Source organism: Marmota flaviventris, chromosome 2, assembly GCF_047511675.1.
Source record: "Marmota flaviventris isolate mMarFla1 chromosome 2, mMarFla1.hap1, whole genome shotgun sequence".
Taxonomy (NCBI): Eukaryota; Metazoa; Chordata; class Mammalia; order Rodentia; family Sciuridae; genus Marmota; species Marmota flaviventris.
Genome location: NC_092499.1, coordinates 160,855,332 through 160,877,872, shown reverse-complemented (window position 1 = coordinate 160,877,872; position 22,541 = coordinate 160,855,332). Strand labels below are relative to the sequence as shown.

At 39.5% G+C, this 22,541-nt stretch overlaps 2 protein-coding genes and 1 non-coding gene across 8 annotated transcripts in view; 1 reads left to right on the top strand and 2 right to left on the bottom strand.

Moving 5' to 3' along the window:
- Positions 1 to 8,780, bottom strand: part of Snx5 (sorting nexin 5) — a 23,199-nt gene extending 14,419 nt beyond the window's left edge. Inside the window, exons 1-2 of one of the 4 annotated variants that reach the window (XM_071608702.1) lie at positions 8,676 to 8,780; positions 8,357 to 8,439 (exon numbers count right to left, since the gene is read on the bottom strand). In XM_071608702.1, the coding sequence (XP_071464803.1) occupies positions 8,357 to 8,407 (51 nt within the window). In that variant the 5' untranslated portion in view covers positions 8,408 to 8,439; positions 8,676 to 8,780. Of the gene's footprint in view, positions 1 to 4,482; positions 4,507 to 8,356; positions 8,540 to 8,675 lie in introns of those variants that run through there. The other 3 variants (XM_071608705.1, XM_071608703.1, XM_071608704.1) reach the window with 3 other exon arrangements.
- On the bottom strand, positions 3,341 to 3,578 carry LOC114081023 (small nucleolar RNA SNORD17). Its single transcript, XR_003580695.1, has one exon. It is a non-coding gene; the product is annotated as a small nucleolar RNA SNORD17 (small nucleolar RNA).
- Positions 8,775 to 22,541, top strand: Mgme1 (mitochondrial genome maintenance exonuclease 1). 3 transcript variants are annotated; one of them, XM_071608706.1, is made up of 5 exons: positions 8,775 to 8,861; positions 9,733 to 10,301; positions 14,773 to 14,992; positions 20,558 to 20,690; positions 21,068 to 22,541. In XM_071608706.1, exons 2-5 carry the CDS (start codon positions 9,794 to 9,796, stop codon positions 21,227 to 21,229), a joined length of 1,023 nt encoding a protein of 340 aa, XP_071464807.1. In that variant the 5' UTR covers positions 8,775 to 8,861; positions 9,733 to 9,793; the 3' UTR covers positions 21,230 to 22,541. The 3 variants fall into 3 exon arrangements, with proteins under 3 accessions (XP_071464807.1, XP_027775576.1, XP_071464808.1); XM_027919775.3 differs by lacking the exon at positions 8,775 to 8,861 and adding an exon at positions 9,010 to 9,097; XM_071608707.1 differs by lacking the exon at positions 8,775 to 8,861 and adding an exon at positions 9,030 to 9,111.

Below are 22,541 nucleotides of genomic sequence, written 5' to 3'. Positions count from 1 at the left end.
AATTCTTTAATTCTTAAAGCTCAAAAGTATCTCCTTTCCCATTCCTCAATGTAACTAATGCTAAAGTCATAAAACTCTAGAAAATGTTCAGTGAAGTCTGAGGTGTTTCCCTTTTAATTCTTGTCTTCAAAGTACAAACTTAAAGTCTAGGAACTGATGAACTTAAATAAGAAACCTGGCCCAATCAGCTATAAAAAGACTACATTCGTTAAAAATATATAATTAGGGTATGGTAAAATGCTTGCCTACCATGCATGAAGTCCTGGGTTTGATTCCCAGTACCAAACAAACCATAAATATAATTACTTCTCTCTCCCCTATCTTAGAAGTTGTAAGTACTTCTCTTTTCTGTAAGCATGGTGACAAAGAAAAGGTTTCAAATTGTAAAAAACAAACCAGAGGTAGCGCTATAAAGATGGTTTTGAAGGGCTGGGGATGTGGCTCTGTGGCTAAGCAACCTGGGTTCAATCCCAGGTACCACAAAAAAAATATCAAAAACCCAGAAAATGGCAACCAAGTAACCAAGCAGGATATGCTTCTCATATCACTACTAGAAGGAATTCAAACAAAAATACCAACAACTTGACATGATAGTCTTAACCACCAAATAAGCAGGTCTGTATGTGGGCCTTAAATAATGATCTGAAACAGAATACTGACAAAATTCCCAGGGGAAGAAGGACATCACCAACTGCCTCACACTGTAGCAAACAATCCTCCAGATGAAGCACACATCATCATGGAATAAAAAATTGTAAATGTACTGGGGATGTCGCTCAGCGACAGAATTCTTGCTTATCATGTATGAGGCCCTGGGTTCAATCCTCAGCACTGGGGGAAAAAATAACTGTGAAATGGTTAGAGCTTCTAAGTCAGCATTCCTTCTTACACTTGATTAACAAAACCAACACCCTTCAGACCCATGCCCCAGTACTTGCTACATAAATTGTTAGACTCAGGGGTTTTTACCCACCTCTACCCCTTATCTTGATTAAACCACCCAGAGTACTACTTCTCATATGGTGAGGCCAATATTGTGAACATCTGACTTGACCCACATATTAAATGACTTAAACAGATGTTAAAATACCTAGAATTTACATAGACATTTACATTCAGCAAGGTAAGGAAGGCTTCAGAACCAGGTTCAACCTTGGACATTAGGGACAGGGAAAATGGCTCAATGCCAGACATTTGACATGTAGAGTTTCATTTCTCTCTCAGACCCCTTATCATTGAGAGAATCAAATTTCAAATACCTACACCCAAACAATGGAATTGAGTTTTAAACTGACTCTTCTAGATTTCCCTATAAACCACTGCATCACACACGCAACCTCTCTACCAGATCCATTTTTCAATAAGAGATACAGCCAGGCACAGTGGTACATGCCTATAATCCCAGAAGCTCAGGAGGCTGAGGCAGGGGGATCAAGAATTCAAAGCCAGCCTCAGCAACTCAGTGAGACCCTGTCTCACTGAGTAAAATACAAAATAGGGGGTAGGGATGTGAGTGGTTAAGTTCCCCTGAGTTCAATCCTCAGTATGAGGGGGAAAAAAAGGGGAGGCTGAAATATATCTCAGTGGTAAAGTACTTCTGGTTTCAATCTCCAGTATTAAAACCAACAGACTACAAGCACCTTCCTCAAGGCCAACAAGGGGTAAAGAAGCATTGCTTTGTTTAGAAACAAACCTTGAACCATTTTTAAGAAATCTGAATGCTTTTGGTAAGAGCCAGGCACTTTCCTGAAGGGAGAAAAACTGTTAGTGACTCCCCTGTGCATTTTCCTCCACTTGTCAATCAGGCACTGGTGGTAGGACAACCCGGCAGATCTTTGGGACCTTCACTTTTGGTTCAAATCTCTCTTGTGACTCATTCTGGCTCAAGACTGACTTAATGCCATCAGCAAAGCTTCCTCTTCAAAAGATCTAAAGGATCACAGATGGCAAAGGGTACCTGCATGACAAAAGGGCAAAGTTCCAAAATTCAAAACCCACAGGAGAAACAAAAACACATGAAATGATAAACACCAGGATGTTATGCTGCTTGCAAATTCTGATTTAGACTATTGCCATATAGCCAAAATGAAACTCCATAAACAGGGATATGCCAGAGTGGGAGCTAGTGAAATAGCTATTTTAATCTAATCAGTTTTGTACACCATGTTACAAAGTTGTATGTCAGTCCCAATATTCCCCTATGTATCTGAATATTACAAATAAACTACTACAGAGAAAACACTATTTGTTTTGTATAAGTGTACAAGGAACTGAGAGGGGAAAGATGCCTTCTGGATCAGATTTTCATTTTTTTCCCACAGTAAGAAAAAGCAAGGCATTATTTCAGCTGGCAAGGCACTAATTAATACCTTCCTTTCTAATACTCATTAGTATGAAATAAAATGCAAAAACATTCTACCATAGATTGGGGAGATTTGAGGCAGGAGGATTTCAAGTTCGAGGTCAGCCACAGGAACTTAAGAGACCTTGTCTCAAAAAAAGACTGGGGATGTAACTCAGTGGGAAAGTACCCCTGGGATCAATATCCAATATAGAAAAAAGAAAAACTTGTCCAAATACTCCAGATTTATACTATTTTCTGCAAACATTTGAGATCCATCTCACACATGCTTATAAAACATTAATTTGTTACTGTTTTAACTCACAAGAAGAAAGTGCTCTAAGAAATACCATAGCCTTCCCTACACCTCCTTCATGGTTTAAGTGTATTAAAAGGCAAAAAATGATTCAAAGTATTGGTATTCTGAATTGTTACTGTTTTCTCCTACCCTAAAAATAACTAAGATTTGGGGCTGGAGTTGTAGCTCAGCGGTAGAGCTCTTTCCTCGCACATGTGAGGCACTGGGTTCAATCCTCAGCACCACATAAAAAATACATAAACAAAATAAGTTTTTGTGTTCATCTACAACTAAAAATATTTTTTAAAAAACAAATAACTAAAATTTAATCTCCACTGTAGCACTGGTACATAAAACAACTGAATCAATTATAACCACTATACTAATTCTCTCTGCCTTTATGGGTAATTCGCTCTTTCTCCCCCCTGATTGAGGCCTATAACCATATATCTATCCTCAAAAATAAGAAAACTGGCTGGGATTGTAGCTCAGTGGTACAGCACTGACCTCACATCTGAGGGGCACCGAGTTCAACTCTGAGCACCATATATAAATAAGTGAATAAAATAAAGGTCTATCAACAACTAAATGTGTATAATTTTTTTTTTAAAGAGAACTTAGGACTTCTAGATCTCAGGCTACTAATAACATGAAAATTACTTAGGCACAGGCTTAACAAAAACCTGGAAGGGCTGCAGCAAGTGATCAGATTTGCACCACTCATCTTGGTGAGATAGGACCCAGAGGGACCCATCCCTGCTGACATCAACCACTCTTACCAGTAGGCTACCAACACACAAGCAATCTGCAATAGAACATTGCAGACTGCAGGGCATTTGGAAGCTACATAGCACCAAAGTTCCTAGAACAGGAACTGAGGCTTGGAAGAAGGTCAATGCAGCACACTCAGCGAATGGATAAACCGAATCATCATTTCACAAGGCTGCAGTCCATTCAGTAGTCAAATCTGAACATAGAAATAGAGAAGAGATTCCACTGAATTGCTTTAAGTTCATATCTAGAAATCCATCTAATTAGTTGCTATCTGGACTATCTTCAAATGAGTTCACAAAGCAAAAAGGGTTGGGTGAACCATATGATCTGCAAGTATCTCTTGGCACAAAAATCCTACTGGGAAACAACCACAACACTGCAAGAGAAAAAGCTCCCATAGTTGAAAAAAAATATTTCTTTCATTCAGAGCTAAAGCCCTTCACCTCCACCCAAAATTTGCATATTTATGATTTGCCTTTGGGGTTTTCCTTAAAAAGCTCAACAAATGCCAGTGCAAAGTGATGCATGCCTATAATTCCAGCAATTCCAGAGAACGAGGCAAGAGGACTGCAAGCCTAGCAACTTCATGAGAACCTATCTCAAAATAAAGAGCTGGGCACGGTGGTACACACCTGTAATCTCACTGCCCAGAAGAAGACTGAGGTAGGAGGACCTCAAGTTCAAAGCCAGCCTCAGCAACTCAGCAAAACCCCATGTCCAAATACATACATAAAAAAAAAAGCAATCAAGCAAAAGGGAATGTAGCTCAGTAGAGCACTCTGGATTCAATCCCTAGTACCAAAAAACAAATTAAAAAAAAAACAAACACCAAAGCCCATGTCCCTCTTTTAGAATTAAGACAGCTATCTTAGGAGTAACGTATCAACTGATCAGAAATAGGTTGGAGGCTGAGAGAGTGCTTTTTTTGAAAAGCTACATCAGAGAAACTTCTTTTTTTTTTTTTTTTGGTGCAGGGGAACAAACCCAGGAATGCTAGGCAAGTGCTCTACCAGTCAACCACATCCCCAACCCAGAGACTTTAATTATTATGGTACTTAAATAAGTTTACCACATTCATGACACATGATGTCCTACAGCCATCTTCTTTTCCTGTTTCAAAAAGAAAAAGCAGAACTTACAAAGTTCTGAAAGTCTTCTAAAAATATGGGTATCAAGTTTACAAGTTTCCTTAAATACTAACTTTTGCTGCATACTTCTTTGACCACTGGCTATTTGAGATATTCAGATTTCTAATCTATATACTGTTCTTAATTTGCTCAAGCAACAAAGCCCTGGTAGTAAAGATAGCAAGCAAAATTAAATAAACAGTAGAATTTAAAATCATCTCACCACAGCACATTACTCAGTGAGCTTCAATTTTTGCCCACAGAGCTTTTACAGGTGTTATGGCACAAGAACCCAAGGTTTACAATGTCCAAACCCAGGACTTCATTCACAAACATAACATATACAAAGCTGCCCCTTTATAACCTTTAAGTGCCCCCAGAACCTGCTGAAGACAACCATTTAACATTTTTCAACAAAGTTCTTCAATGTTAGTGGAAAAGCTACCAAAGATATCAAATCAATTATCTAAGTTTTATGTTACTTCCTTACACCATAAACTTGCATCAAACTAGCCAACTAAGATTAGCATCTATAAAACAACTTTACTCCAGCCATTAGCACATCATTTTAGAGTCAGTTTAAACAGAGATTTTCAATCAAGGGTGAATCTACTGGGCCTCAAAGGACATTTGACAAAGACTACAGATATTTCTGACTATCAGAATGAAGGAGAGGAGGCTGCTGTTACCTAGGAGAGGCTGATAATGTTGTTCAACAACCTACTATGTATGTACAAGACAAGTTCCCAAAACAAAATGTCAACAGTGCTCAAGTTGGAAAAAAATCCTGGCTTAAAGTAAACTTCTAGATTAGATGTTGTCACTTACTAGGTCTTACCAAATGAGAATTCAGATCTCAGAAAAAAGTCAAATCTAGAAAATTCTCAAATAACCTCTTGGTCATTTCTTCCTGTAACCAAAAAATAGGAGATCATCATAAATTGTCAAAATAGTATTCACAAATGGGGACCTTAAGACACTGTGTGCAAGTTACTGATCCAGAACTAGGGCGTGGGCAGCTTTGATAAATCATACTTCCTGGAAAAAATAGTCATGAGTGTAGCAAAAAACATTAGACCACAAAAATTGGTAAATTTGGACTTATAAAGCTGGTCAAAATTCAGGAATGGCCCTGCAGGACATTTCTCCATCCTAGCTTAAGGGCCCTCACCCCTAAAAGTTTCCAAATCAATTAAGACCAGCTTTCAATCTTAGACAGCTTTTCCTTTCCAAATGTTCAGCTTACTTCAGTCCACTCACAATAAAGGAGAGAAATCTGAAGCTTTTCAGAACCAAAGAGACTCTATCACCCACAAAAAAATGCTGTTAAATGTTAACATTTGCCCTTACACTAATGGGAAAGACCAAATTAACCATGCAACTTTTCCCCTGAACTCTGATTTCTGAGGAACAAGCAAACACATTAGGCATAAGGATATTACAAATACTGGAGTGTTCAGCTACCAGACACAGCTCAATACTTTTAGTTTTGCTCACTTTGCCAAAATGAGTATGTACTAGCATTCAAAATCCTCAATAATCAATTTTACCCTCTACTTTTGTTTTAACCCCATAGGGTGGTAGGGTCTATGCAAATCCATGAATTCCACCCTTGTGGAAATTGCAAACTAAAGCAAATAACATCTAAACATTAAGCTAACATGTAAATGTTTCTGTGTGATGCAGGCACATACACCTGTAATTCCAGCATATTGGGAAGCTGAGGCAGGAGGATTTTAAGTTTTAGGCCTGACTGGGCAAGTCAGCAAGACTCTGTCTCAAAATCTAAAAAAAGAACTAAGTAGGGATGTACCTCAGTGATAAAGCAACCCTAGACTCAATTCCAAGTACCATCCCCCTCCCCAAATATTTCAGTTGACTAACAAACTATAAAACTTTTTTTTTTTTGGTGGTGGTGCGGGTTGCACCAGGGACTAAACCCAGGGGTATTTGGCCACTGAGCTACATTACCCAGCAGTATTTTATTTAGAGACAGGGTCTCACTGGGTTGCTTAATGCCTCCCCTTGCTGAGACTGGCTTTGAAATAGTGATCCTCCTGTTTCAGCCTCTGGTGGTGTGCCACCGTGCCAGGCTAAAACTGTTTTTTTAATCAAGATTTTACCCAAGACTCCCTGTTGGATAAATTGTAAAACTATCTAGACCTGATCCACCACAGCACAATACTAGTTATCAGCACAGATCAGGCAGCAAAATGAAGGGTAACTGATTTCTATAACTTTGTCAGAAGGATCCCAGGGACACCAAAGCCAGTCTCACCAACTTAGTGTGACCCTGTCTTAAAAGTAAAAAGGTAGCTCAGTGGTAAAGAACCCATAGTTTCCAAAAAAATATCTTCGCTACTGATAGATCAAGTTCCTGGAACTACTAAAACCAAGAGGCAGTTGATAGTGTTCATAACCCTCTTCCAATTTTGATGGAGGATCAGGGTGGTGGGGAAGTCATTTTAAAAACCAATTTAAATAAATAAGGTGAGCTAAAGAAATCAAATCTTTTTTGTTGTTGCTGTTTTGGGACAAGGTCTGGCTAGGTTGCTGAGGCTGGCTTTGAACTTCAAATCCTCCTGCCTCAGCCTCCTGAGCTGCTATGATTCAAGCGCCCCTAGTTCCAATCCCTGGTACCCCCCCACCAAAGAAAATAAGAAAAACAAATGGCTATAAAAACTTCTATCCAAAATCTACATTTTGAAGAGAAAAATAACCAGAATACTCAAACTAACTTCAAGTTCTTACTTTGACTTAAATGAACCTCTTTCAACTTAAAAAAAAAAATCAAGCCCCTCCCGTGTACAAAGCTCTGTTTCAATAACTAATACAATGGCGCCCTTGTTCCAACAGTCCAGTTGCTCAGCCTGCAACTTCGGTATTTACTTACTAGAAGAATACTTTCTCCAAAGATGCCTGTGAGTTCCAAAGAGCTGTTTTTAACATGGATCCAAAATTCTTAAATTTGAGAGCGCCTAATTGTTTTATATTTCCTTTTTAAAATTTTCTGTCAAGAAAACTACATGATGATTCTGCATTTAAGATAGCGGCTCCGAACAATTCAAACGTAAAGGACCAATAAAGAGTGGAGACTCACCTCTAAATCTTTAATTGGCTATAGTAACCTCAGTTTATGGCATTTGCAATCTTTTGGACTTCAAGAAACGCGCCTGGGGCTTACATAAATACACAGAATTTAAAAATAAAAGCGCAGCTCAGTAAATATTTCAGACCTACTAAAAATTACACAACTCCCACGAGGACGCATTTAGCGTTTACGAAGTTGCAAGGAACATGCTACAGATTTGAATTTCCCCAGTTGTTTGGGCCAAAAAGACCCTTTTCTTAAAGGGGGTTGGGAGAGGCGCCAGTTTGGAAACTACCACTGACTTTTGTTTCATAATGAGTAAATTTCACGTCCACCTTCCAGTCACCAATGGAAACCAACGGAAGTTTTATGAACTTCTAATATTAAAACACATTCTGGGGTTTTCGAGAATCAGTCAAGGAGACTGGCCAAGAGACTACTCAGTATCGGTATCAGGCAGTAGAGGAGTGGTTCCTAAGTAAGGTCCTTCCAGCATGCGTAGTCCTCGCCCCAATGGGAGAATCGGGGGTCACCGGGATGACCCCGGGCAGTCTTCAGATGGAACAGAGCAGAAAAGGGGTACCAGATCTCGCAGGTGTTACGGTACTGGGGGGGAGGGTTGGGGTCCAAGAGCAGCCAGGCCCCTGGGAGAGGGTGGAGAAAGGAACAAGGCTCCGGGAGGTCGACTGGGCCTCCCGTCCTGGAGACTGAGGGGAGGACCTCACCTTGTTACGGTCCTCCTCCTGCTGCTGCAGCAACTCGGGAACCGCGGCCATGGCGACGCGGGCCTAGAGCAGGGGCCGCCTGGCTGTGCGAGGAAAGAAGAGGCTGGGCCACCACCGCCGGGGCGCCTCTCAGGGGCGACCGCGGCCCCGCCTCCGCTGGCCTCCCTGCCCGACGGCGGCAGGAGGCCTTGGGACTCCGCCACCATCCCAGCAGCCCCGGGAGCAGGCAAACGGCACGCCACGTGCTCCCCTAGAGCGGCCTCCCCGTCCCGGCTGCCGTCCATCTTGGAGCCGGGCAAAGAAGTAATGCGGGGCCTACCCTCGCTCCGCACCACGCGGAGACCGCTGACCCGAGGACTGCGACGCGGAGCGGAGCCACTGACCCTCTTCCTGCGAGGCACGCTTCGACAGAGAGATCACGAACCTCTACCAAGCAATTTATTGCTCAGCCCGAGTCCAAGATGGCGACGAGAGGTGACGTATGCAAGATCTCGTGAGAGAGAAAGTACGAGATTTGGTGTTGCCCGCGCTTCAGCACGAGGGGTGGGACTCCCTATGGGTTGCTTGCCTATGGAGGCTTGAGAAAGGGCAGGAGGTGGGGCGTGAGCGCCGCAGTGCATGACGGGGCTGTCTTGCCTGGGGCGGGGCCTGACTCCAGGCCAAAGCGCGGGACTGATAAAAGTAGGATTCCCGAGAAGGTGTTGGCGCCCTGGGAGTTAACAAAGCGTGGTGGCGTCCAAGGTACTAACCCTGCTGTAAGCTGACGTTCTGTTTCAGTTGTAACTCTTCCCTGAGCCACATTCTCCCCACACGGCCCACAGGCGCTCTGTCCCCGCCGTGGGTCTGCACCTGCGGTGGAGCAGGAGACCACGTTGTCCGGATAGGTCGGTGGGCCCTGCTGACCGCGGCTTACTAGCACCGACCTGTAACAAGGCCACCTTTCAGAAGTTCGAATTTCACGTCCGTAAAACGGCATCACTATAATGCCCACTTTAGAGGGTGTGAGGATTAAATAAGAAATATCCGTACAGAATATTTAACAAAAAACCTGATATTTAGAGATCCATAACTACGACTCGCGGCTTTTGCAGGACGCTTTCCATCGTTCTGTTTTGCGGTCTCCCAGGAAAACCTTCCTTCCTGAGCGTCGCATCTCTTCAGATTAGGGGCGTCTTGCCCAAACTATCTACTAGTTGGCATTTAATAAGTGCTAGCCTTTCTGGGATTGATTCTTTCATGGGAAATAGCTTTCTGCAAACACGTCGAAAAGGTTTACTAAATACAGTTAGATATGCGACGTGATTCCGATGCAGCTTTCACTGGTGGTTCAAATATGTTATAGGTCTGGTATCTAACACCACTTTTCTTTTTAATAGGAATACAAAATAAAAAAGGTTCTCGACATTGCAGAGATAGAAGTGAAAAAAAAATCCAAAGATGAAGGCATTTCAGACCATTTGCAGGCATCTCAGAAGTGTAAAGGGGTTTTCTGTAGAGCCAGCTCCCCTTGTGAATTTCTCCACTTCCCTTTATTCATGTGGCCGGAAGAAAAAAAACCCTTATGAAGAAGTGGACCAAACAAAATACTCTAGTTTAGTAAGGTCTGTTTTGTCATTCAGAGGCCTTGCCCAGACTCCAGAATCATTGTTTGAGGAAGATTGTTTACTATATGGACCCGTGAGTAAACATAAACTCTCAAAGCAAGATAAGGGGGCAAGAGTCCCACGAAACTGGTTTCCCATCTTCAATCCAGAGAGAAATGACACTTCTGATCCAAATGATTCTTCAATGCCTTTGAAAATCCCTTTGCAAAGGAATATGATACCAAGTGTGACCCGGGTACTTCAGCAGACCATGACATCACAACAGGTTTTCTATTTGGAGAGGTGGAAACAGCGAATGATTCTGGAGCTGGGAGAAGATGGCTTTGCAGAATACACCTCAAGTAATTCTCTTAATTCTGGTTCTATAATTTTTAGATTATAGAGAAAGCATTGGTATCAAAAGAATGAAGATGGTTTCTGTTGGGGGGTGGGGTACTAAGGATTGAATCCAGGGATTCCCTACCACTAGGCTACAGTTTCAACCCTTTTCATTTTTTAATTTTGAGATAGGATCTTGCTTTGTTGCTGAGTCTGTCCTCTAACTTGCCATCTCAGCCTCTCAAGTTACTGGGTTAGAGGTATATACGACTTTACCTGGCAGAATTAAGCATTTTTAACCTTACTAGTGAGGAACTATTTATTTAATTAGCATAAAATAGCACTTCATATGTATTAACACAATCCTCATGACAATCCTGTGAAACATAAACTAGTTCCCCATTTCATAGATGAAACTGAAGCACAGAGATCAATAATTTGACTACATGAACATAAAATTAATTTGTTTTATAAGCTACAAACTATATCAGAATTGGTTATTTTCCCTAATTATGGAAAAAAGTCACTTGATAATAAAATTCTCATTTGGTAGGCATCAGAATCAAATAAACACCTGTTCAGTAGATCAAGTGTAAACTGACGTAAATTTAAAGATCCTGGCAATAAGCCAGAACACATGGCCCATTATTCAGATATTCTTGATTAGGAACTAAAAGTAAATTAACTTTAGCTTTCAAGTCCTAAATTTCTTAGATGGGTAAGAATAGCTCCATTCAAAAACAAATGATTTGTTTAAGCCAATTAGCTGGTCCCATGAGGACAGTCTTGGTACCCACTGTGATCCCAGGTACTTCGGAAACTGAGGCTGGAGGATTACAAATTCAAGGCCAGCTTCAGCAAATTAATAAAACACCCTATCTCAAAATAAAATGAAAAAAAAAAGTATGCATAAGATCCTGTTTTTTATCCCCAGCACTACCAAAAAAATAATTAGTTAATTTTTAAAAAGTGGGGCTAGGGAGTTAGCTCAGTGGCAAGATTTGCGTGTATGTTTTGTTCAAACTAAATTTTACATAGACATTCCTTGGCCCTTGCTTCCTCAAGATCAGTAAATATACCTCTAGTGGTACATGAGCGCTTTTCTTTTTGTTTTAAAAGTAGTATGCTTACTAGACATAGGGGCACTATGGTGTTTATAATCTAACATAGTGGCATTTGTGATTCCAGCAACTCAAGAAACTGAAGAAGGAGGATCACAAGACTGACCTCAGTATTTAGGGAGACCTCTAAGTCTCCAAATAAAAAGGGCTGGGGATGTTGCCCAGGGGTGGAGTACACCTGGGTTCAGTCCCTAGTACTGAAAAGGTAAAAGTAGTGTACTTATTCTCAAGCATTTTAGAAAAGATGATGTAACCATGCACACATTTTAAAGAAAATTAAGTATGACCAGTACATCAACCCAGGGGCGCTTTACAACTAAACTACATCCCCAACCTTTTTTTTTCAGGGGAACTAGAGATTGAACTCAGGGGTACACGAATGAGCTACATCCCCAGCCCAGCCCTATTTAGAGACAGGGTCTCACTGAGTTGTTTAGCGCCTTGTTTTTGCTGAAGCTGGCTTTGAACTTGTAATCCTCCTGCCTCAGCCTCCCAAGTTTCTAGGATTAAAGGCATGTACCAGCATGCCAGGCTCAGGGGCTGCCTTCTTAAAATGGGTAACTAGAGATAACCATGAAATTATTCTCCGCTTTCTAAATAAGCACCAAAAAACTCTTCTAATGACCTGAGTTTTGTATTTGTACCACTAGAATTTATGTTCCTCATGAGGAGTTGTTTTGATTTTCCTTAAACAACTTTCAGGAATCTGAATTTACTGGTAATTTAAGAATTGTAAAGGGAGAAACCTGCTGGGTCACATGGGAGCCTAGGGTCTGCAGCTCTTGGCACAGAGTAAGGAAATGCACTGGTGGCCCCCTAGGTAAAGGAAAGGAATTTCTCTTTGGATTGCAAATGTGCCCCTGTAACCCAGGGCGCATTTCAAGGTCAACTTTGTTGATCTAGATGAGCTTTCTGCTGTGTTTTTCTGTTAACTCCAGATCAACCTTCAATTCACTCTTTAAGAAAATAGGGGCAATCACATACAGATTAGTGTCATGTCAAGAAAGAGAAAAAAAGAAGGAAAGAGAAAAGTCACTAAATTGCTTACTGGGTCTAGAGAGGCAATCTGAATACTACTGGATTGATAAATTCTCTCTAGTGGATCCAAAGCCCAAAGCATAGGGATGTGCCCAGAGGCTCACCTTCTTCCAAACATTTGAGCAATTTCCAAGTATCAGTTCACTTTTTAAAAGAAGGGTGAGGATGAGAAAGTCTGTTACACTCAGATTTAAGTGTTGATCATGATGAAAAAGGCTGAAGTTTATTCCAATTTATTTGTTTTTGTTACACTCATTTGTTTTTATTTTGTTTTAGTGGTACTCTTCACATGTTCTGGGCAAGCACTCTACCACAACTACACCCTCCAGTCAACGCTAATTTTTTTTTTAATCCTAAAATATCAATTATCTTGCCAGTTCTAGCATCAGAATATTGACGATGCATGATTTCTTTTTAAATGCACTTGTACTGAGACTTAAAACATTTCACTTGCATTCCTTTATTGAATAAATACTCTGACTTGATGATACCTGTAATCTATTCTTGAATTATTTTTTTTTTCCTGGTGCCAGGGATTGAATTCATGACCTCATCTCAGACCAAATTTATAAACTGAGTCATGTTTGATGTTCTGAGCCGCATACTCTAAGGGACTCTGAAGTCTAGATTTCCTTGTGTGAGGTTACATATATTGAAGAATCTAGCCACGGGTCAGGTCTGCAGCAAAGAATGAATTGCCTGTTTGCATGGCAGTAGATAAAGCAACATTTTCTTATGTATGTTGCTGGGGAATACCAGCCACTTCACATATGCTGAGCAAGCGCTCTATCACTGAACTACTCCCCTTAGCCCTCTTCCTGTTTTTAACATGTTTATCTTCTGATTCATTAAGCTAGTCTATAGATAAATACCACATCTCTATTCTTTAGGTTTTAATTCCATCAGTCTTAAAATTTTTTGTAAGCTTTCTATGGGCTAATAATCCAAATTGAGCAAAGTATATGTAGAATAGAATAATTTATTTACTAAGTTGAATTCATCTTTAATTCTCCAAGTAATTTCCTAGAAGCAATGCCATTTTTTTTGCCAGTGGTAGAATTCAACTTTCAAAGTCTTCATAAATATACTTGACAAGGGCTGGGATAGAGCACTTGCCTAGCATATGTGAGACCCTAAGTTCAATCCCCAGTAGTGCAAAACAAACTTGAAAAACTTAACATGGTTTAATTTTACCTATTGGATGAGATTGTTTTTCTCCTTTTATGAGGGTCTGTCTCCAAGCATATATTATCTCCTACTAATTGTTGTGTGTATCTGAAAGGTGTTCTCTGAGTTTAAAATTCTTTCTTTGCTTGGGGTGAATTAAAAAGAGCAGATTCTGGTACCAAAAAAAATAAATAAGTGCAGAGGAAAACTGCCACATATTCTTCTCACCTCCCCATCCAAATTCCACAACATCCAAATATTTTTAATCTATGCCTGTCTTAAGTTTTAGTTGTAAAAAGAACTAAACAGAAGCATAGTGCCCTAAATTTCTAATGGTTTTTATTACAACCAGTTAAAACTCTTTAAATTGGGTACTTACACAGACAGTACCATAAATTAGATGTGGTCCTTAAGCCCCCCCAAGCCACCCCCAGATCTTCAGTTCTAGCTTTGGCTTAATTCTACTAGAAATATTTTATTTTAATGTGTTTCATTTCTAAACAGATCTGATCCCTTTGGTTTTTGAAAGTACATTCTTAGGGTCCACCAGAAGCTAAATTTTGGTATCATAGGGGTTGCCCCTTTCTCTCTCTTTTTTTTTTTTTTTTTTAATTGGTACTGGAGTATTTCACTAAACTACTTCCCCAGTCCTTTTTATTTATTTATTTTTTTTTTTAAGAAAAGGTCTTGCTAAGTTTAGGGCCTCACTAAATGTCTAAGGTTGGCCTCAAATTTGTAATCCTCCTGCCTCAGCCTCCTGAGTCACTGGGATTATAGGCTTATGCCACTGTGCCCTGCTAGGGTTGCCTCTTAAAGGTAACTTTTATGAATTGTGTGTTTTTGTTGTTGTTTTTTGGGATTTGGGGTTTTGGTACTGGGGATTTAACCAATATCATGGATGCTTTACCACTGAGATACATTCCCAGTCATTTTTATTTTTTTATTTTGAATAAGGTTCTAAGTTATTGAGGCTAGCCTCCAATTCGTCATCCTCCTGCCTCAGCCCTCCCCCATTCGCTGGCATTACAGGGCTGTGCCACCATGCCTGGCAACTTTCATGTGACTTTTAGTTTTATGATTCAGAGTTGTCTAGAGCATTGATTTTTAGATTAGCTTTGTTTTTGTTTGTATCTTTTTTTTCCTTCTTTTTCCTTGATTTTTCTTTCAGACATCTTTTTACAAGGGAAACAGTTCCATGAAGCCTTGGAAAGCATACTTTCACCCCAGGGGAACATAAAAGAGAGAGATGAAGAACTCCTCAAATGTGGCTACATCGAAAGCATCCAACATATTCTGAAAGATGTCAGTGGAGTGCGGGCTCTTGAAAGCGCTGTTCAGCATGAGACCTTAAAGTATGTAGGTCTACTGGACTGTGTGGCTGAGTATCAGTAAGTATGAAATTGTTTCTGTCACAGTGTGGTGGTGAGTGAATGTCAGGTAGGACAGATGGTGCCTGTCAAGAGATACTTCTTTTCCTGTTTTTTTATTTTTATTTTTTGGTACTGAGCATTGAACCCAGGGGTACTTAACCACTGAACTATATTCCCAGCTCATTTTTATTTTGAGACCATCTTGCTAAGTTGCCCAGGCTGGCCTTGATCATGCAGTCTTTCCTCAGGCTCCCAACTTACTGGGATTTTAGGCGTGTACCCAGCTTACTTTTTCTTCATTACCCCTGCTTCAAGGGATACCTGTAGGTGTTGTGGCATTGCCTCTTTAAAGTCAAACCTATATTATAGGTGAAAGTATTGGGTGCAGGGAAGGAGATATAACAGATACAGAAAGGAAAGATGCATAGTCCTTGATAATCAGTATTTCATAATCAAACTGCTGGAAAAAAAAGTCTAGTTTTCAGTATCCCCAGCATGGTGCCTTCCAGCCTTTCCTTTTTCTCCTCTCTCCAAACAGGATACCAGCCATAGATCCAGTTTGATTCTTACATTTCCTTTTTTCTCAATTTTTTTTATTTTGGGGTTTTTTCTTTTTTCCTGTTTTCCTAAACGTAGTACCATGACCTGTTGGCCCTGAAAATCAACTCTCTTCCTGTTAAGTTGTTGACATGATAGGAAGAATTCTAAACTTACTGAAGCTTCCTGCAGTTTTAAAATTGCTGCTATTACTGTTTTTTCCCAGTTAGTCCAGATTCCAAGAGTAGCTATAACCTGCAGGCACCCTTATTCCAAATAAAGCATGTGAGCAATGATAACAGGATGGGGAGTGGGGGCAGTATCTGTGTGTGTAGCCCATAGAGCTCTAGTTAAAATTTAACTTAAAAAAGAAAAAAAAAAAAGACAGGGCTGGGTATGTAACTCAGTGATAGCATATATACTTAGCATGCATGCATCAGGCCCTGGGTTCAACCTCCAGCATCACCACACATGCCAAAAAAAAAAAAATTTTTAAATTCTTTTGGCAGGGTTTGGGGTTGTGACTCAGTGGTAGAGTGCTTGCCTAGCATGTGTGAGACACTGGGTTCAATCCTCAGCACCACATAAAAAATAAACAAAATAAAGGTACATTGACAACTAAAAAATATTTTTAAAAAAAATTCTTTTGGCAGGGGGAGTACTGGGAGTTTAACTCAGGGTGCTATACCACTAAGCTACATTCCCAGTCCATTTTATTTTTTTCTTTTGAAACAGGATCTCACTAAATTGCTGAGGCTGACGTTGAACTTGTGATTCTCCTGCCTCAGCCTCCCAAGTCACTGGGATTAGAGGCGTGCACCATCATGCCTGGCTTCTTTGCCCAATTTTTAAATGGAGTTATTTGTTTTCTTGTTATTGAGTTGAATTTCTTATATATTTTGGATAATAGCTCCTTATTACATGTATCGTTTATAAATATTTTCTCCTATTCTATGGTTTGTCTATTCACTATATTGTTTCCTGTGCTGAGTAGAAGCTTTTTAATTTGATATGATCCCATTTGTCATTTTTACTTTTGTTACTTGTGTTTTTGGGGTTATATTAAAAAAATCATTGCCCAGACCAATGTTGTAGAACTTTTCCCCTTCTAGAAGTTTTATAGTTTCAGGTCTTATAATTAGGTGTTTAATTTTCAGTCAGTTGTTGTATATGGTGTGAGATAAGGATGCAGATTTGTTTTTCTGCAAGTGGATATTCATTTTTTAAACATTTATTGAAGATACTGTCCTTTCCCTATTGTGTTCTTGGCAGCTTTTTTAAATCAATTGACTAAAATGCATGGATTTATTTCTGGCTCTGTCCTGTTCCATTGGTCGGTGTGTCTCTTATTTTTGCTGGAACCATGCTGTTTTGATTACTAAACTTGATTTATTTATTTGTTTATTTGGTACTAGGGATTGAACCCAGTGGTACTTTACCACTGAGCTATATTCTCAACCTTTTTTATTTTTTATTTTCAGAAGGGTCTCACTAAGTTCCTGATAGTGGCCTTGAATTTGAGATCCTCCTGACTCCGATTCTGGTTAGAATTACAGGTGTTAGTCACCATGCCCAGCATATAATTTTTAATTTGAAATCAAGAAGTGTGGTGCTGGGCACAGTGGTACACTTACATAGTCCAGGCAACTTGTGAGGCTGAGGCAAAAGAATTACAAGTTTAAGACCAACCTCAGAAATTTAACAAGGCACCAAGGACTTAGCCAGACCCTGTTTCAAAATAAAACATGAAAAAAGGGGCTAGGGATGTGGCTCAGTGGTTAAGGTCACTGGGTTCAACACCTGGTACCAAAAAAAAAAAAAGTGCAATGCTCTGGCTTTGTCCTTTTAGCTCAATTGCTTTGGCTATTGAAGATTCAAATTAATATTTTAGGATTTTTTTTTTCTATTTCTATGTAATATGACATTGGAATTTTATTAAGGATTACATTAAATCTGTATGTTGCTTTAGGTAGTGAGGACATTTTAATAGTATTTTGTCGATCCATGAATGTGGGATATCTTAAATTTTATTTGTGTCGTCTTCATCTTCTTTCATCAATGTTTTACAGTCTTTGATATGCTACTAAGATATTTCACATTACAGGTTGAACATCTCTCATCTGAAATGTGAAATAGTCTAAAATCTGAAACATTCTAAACTTGAAGTTTTTGGTTTTCATTTTTGTTTTTGCACTAGGGATTGAACCCAGGGCAATTTACCACTGAGCTACATCCCCAGCCATTCTTATTTTTTATCTTGAGACAGAATCTCGCCAGATTGCTGATGGTCTCACCCAGTTACCTCCAAGGCTAGCTTCGAACTTGTGGTTTCCCAAGTCACTGGGATTACAGGCATGTGCCTGTGGCTTAAATCTTAAATACTTAATGTCCTAAGCATTTTGGTTAAGGCTATATATCCAACCAATGTTAATTTCTATAATTATAGTACATTTCTATAAACAGTGGTCCATGGCAGAAAGTTGGAGTTTTCTTTGTTTTGTTTTTTAGAGGCATTTTGATTTATTCAAGTGAAAATTAGAAATACCATCCTCATGGAGTTACTGGGGCTCTCTTCTCATTTAGGTAGATTCTCAGACTTGGCAATGTTACAAAACAACTATAAAGACAATAAAATCTCTAGACCTGTATTGAGTAGTTACTACCCATAAATGGCTATATAGAATTTGAAAGTGGGCAATACAAACTGAGGTGTGCTGTGACTATATACAAACTAGTTTTCAATGCTTTAGAACAACAACAAGGCAAAACACCCCATTAGTAACATTTTCACATTAATTATATGCTGAAATGATAATATTTTAGACATCTGGGGTTAAATAAAATACTAAATACCTATTTTTTTCTTTTTTTAATCATAGCTACTAGAAAGTTTAAAATGACATATGGCTTGCATCTTATTTGTTTTATGTATTTATTTATTTATTTAATGGTGCTGGGGACAGCACCCAAGGGGCACTTTACTGCTGAGCTCTATCCCCCCATTCTTTTTTATTTTTTATTTGAAATAGTGTCTTGCTTATGAATTGCTGAGGCTGACCTTGAACTTACTTGCTCCCTCCTCACCTCCGAGTTGCTAGGACTTCAGACATCTGACATTTTATTTTATTTTTTAGTGGTGCTGGAGATTGAACCCAGGGCCTTGTACATGTGAGGCAAACACTCTACCAACTGAGCTATATCCCCATTCCTATTTTATTTTATTTTAGAAAGTGCTACTCTAGCTAGGCAGGGTGGCACACCTTTATAATCTCAGCGGCTCAAGAGGCTGGAGCAGGAAGATGGCAGGTTTAAAGCCAGCCTCAGCAGTTTAGCAGGGCTATAAGCAACCTAGTGAAACCCTGTCTCAAAATAAAATATAAAAAGGGCTGGGAATGTAGCTCAGTGGTTGAGCACTCTTGGGTTTAATCTCTGGTAACAGAAAGAAAGAAAGTGCTGTTCTATTTATATAAGCCTGCATAAGTTGTAGCTATCTAGCGTTATATTGACACAAAAGTAACATACATACTTTGTATAAAATTACTCTACAAACTGCGGTTTTATTTTTATTTATTTATTTATTGGTATTGGGGATTAAACTAGGGGCATTTAACCACTGAGCCACATCCCTAACCCTCTTGATTTTTCATTTTGAGACAAGGTCTCACTAAGTTGCTGAGGTTGAACTTGAATTTACAATCTTCCTTCATCAGCCTACCAAGTTACTAGAATTACAGGCTTGAGCCACTGCACCCAGCCAAACTTCTGATTGTGAAATGAAGTTTTAAAAGACAGATTGAACAGATAGCACCAATGATATCTCTCCACTACAATCCCTTTAATATCTATAATTGTAATATAAGAGCCCACCAGGCTGGACACAGTGATGAATGCTTATAATTTCAGTAACTTGGAAGGCTGAGGCAAGAAGGAGCATAGCAATTTTGAGACCAGCCTTAGCAATTTAGCAAGGCCTTAAGCAATTTATCAAGACCCTGTCTCAAAAAATAAAAGGAATGGGGATGTGGCTCAGTGGTGAATATACCTGGGTTCAATCCTCAATACCAAAAAAATAAATAAATAAATAAGACCCCCACCAGGATTGGGGGAGTGAGGAGGGGTATACTGGTTACCTGACACCTCCCTTGGAAAAAAAAAAAAAATAGCGGGCTGGACACAGTGACTCAGGAGGCTGAGACAGGAGGATTGCCAGCCTTAGCAACAGCAAGGCACTTAGCAACTCGGTGAGACCCTCTCTCTCTAAATAAAATACAAAATAGGGCTGAGGTGTGGATCAGTGGTCAAGTCCTCCTGAGTTCAATCCCTGGTACCAAAAGAAAAAAAAATGGCAAGAAATTTTTATTTTCCCAATATCCCAGACTCCCTTCCTTGTATGTAAACTTTTAGTAGAGGAATCAGTGCCTATTGATTGTTAATGAATTTGAACCCCAGCTTTGGTTTTTGAGCAAGAAAATGTTTGAAGTGCCAAGATACATAATCTTTCATGATGGGGACTTCACTATTGACATATTGTGTTTCATTCTGAAGATTTTGAAGCAAAATCACATTTTAATTCATCTGTCAACTATTAAACAAGTCCAAGGAATTACAAGAAAGTTTAGAAACTTAGAGCAAGGGTTGTTGCTCAGAGGTAGAGCACTCTCGCCTAGCACATGCGAGGCCCTGGGTTCAATCCTCAGCACCACATAAAAATAAATAAAAACAAAGAAAGTTTAGAAACTTAAACTGCAGAAAAGTTGTTTGTTTTTTTTTTCAGTTTGCCCACATAGTTCACATCTGAGGTTCTTATTTATATTGCTCAGGATCCAAGACCTCATGCACCTTAGGAAAGTGCTCTTCACTGAACCATGTGCCCAGCTGTATCGTGCCTTTCTAATCCTAAAGAAGTGAAACTAGTTTTGGAAAGTGGTGAATAGAAACAGGAGGTCATTGGGTAAACTAAGTAGTAAATGGTACAGAAGAGTTAACCTAATAGAGCTTCTCAGTTTGGACTGTTACCTACAAAGACTTCCTTTGGTTTCTCCTCAGGGGCAAGTTGTGTGTGATTGATTGGAAGACATCAGAGAAACCAAAGCCTTTTATCCAAAATACATATGACAACCCTCTACAAGTTGTGGCATATGTGGGTGCCATAAACCATGATGCCAACTACAGTTTTCAGGTTAGGGCACTGAACCTCTACTTACTTAAAGCTTTGCTCAATGTTTATTTACAGCTGCTTCACTGGTTTTGGTTTTTACCCTATTTTTATCCCACTGCTGTCTCTTATCCTTGTCTCACCTAAGTATCACTGTTTTTCCTTTCATTCTGGGCATTTGTTTAAATAGTTATTTAATGATCACAGACCATTCTTTAGTGTTTTATCTGTCATCTTTGAGTTCCATGTGTCCTGGTGAAGTCTTTGATCAACCCACCTTAGAAACTGAGTTAGAATTATTATGCTTAGTACTGATTGAGTTTGCCCTGGAGTAAGAAGAAAATAAACCTAATTCTGGACCTAATGTAGAAATACTGGTATCACCCTGTGTTTCTTTCTAGGTTCAGTGTGGCCTGATTGTGGTAGCTTACAAAGATGGATCCCCTGCCCACCCACATTTCATGGATGCAGAGCTCTGTTCCCAGTATTGGACCAAGTGGCTTCTTCGGCTAGAAGAATATGCAGAAAAGAAAAAGAACCACCGTATTCAAAAAACAGATTAGAGTTGGTTACAGTGGTGTAGACCTGTAATCCCGTCTGTTTGGGGGGCAGAGGCAGGAGAATCACAAATTCAAGGATAGCTTGGGTAACAGTAAAATCTTGTTTCCAGATAAAAAATAAGGGCTGGGGGTGTAACTCAGTGGTAGAGCACCACTGGGTTCAATCCCCAGTACTGGAAAAGAAAGAAAACAGGATAGTATACCTTTTAGGAATATTAAGTACTTTCTCATTGTTTAGACAGATTCATTGCTATTCACTCCTCTAAAAGAGGAGATATGTCTGAATCTTAAAACCTATATGAACACAAGAAGAAATATTAATTGAAAATATGTTGTTGGCCTGAACACAAGAAGAAATATCAATTTGTTGAAAATGTGTTGTTGGGCTGGGGCTCTATCTTAGTTGGTAGGGTGATTGCCTAGCACATGTGAGGCACTGAGTTCAATCCTCAGCACATAAAAATAAAATAAAGGTATTGTGTCCATCTACTATAAAAAAATATTTTAAAAAGAAAGAAAACGTGTTGTTACTAAAAAGCCAGGAAAATTTAAGATTTAAAGAGCTAGATAATGGCATGTGAACTATGCTGCCTCTTATTATTTACCTGAAAAGAGGGCAATTAGGATTGGTAACCACATTTGTAGAACTTCTGTGTTTCTGGTACAATGCCCAGTCTTTGAATTGAGATTGGAAGGCATTGAGGCTTGATGTGCTAAGCATTTCCCCAAGGTTCACAGGGAGAGAAGGGGCATATCCCCAGGGGTGTAAAGGTTGAGAGAGACCTTTATACTTGTTCTGTACAATTCTGTATTTGTGTGTGTTCTCCCCCCATCCCCATACTGCATATATTCCTGTAACCTGTAATTTCCCCAGCATGTATGTAGAATGAGGATATATATTAGCCAGTCACCACTGCCAATGCAATTTCCTAAAACCTGCTTTTACATATTGGGGTTCTCTATATATTTCATTTAAGGGGAAAAACTTATATTGAACACTAACTGCATACACATGTGATTATTTAACCTGGAGTAAGCATTGCTATCTGTAAAGATGGAGCACACTTACCATTTCATTGACAGTATGGCATACCACATAACCCCTAGAAGTAGCCAGACATGTGGAAATTGTCACTGTAGGTGTTTAGTAACTGCTTCTAGTGTCAGTCAGCTGATGCTGTACATAAAATTTTTATTTAGAACTTTGTAGCTATGGGAACACTAACAAAATCCATTAAGTTTTTTCTATGTTTGATAAGTAATAAGTTGTTCTTGGGTTTGAGAAAGTTAAATAAATGCCTGTTATTGCCCTGGG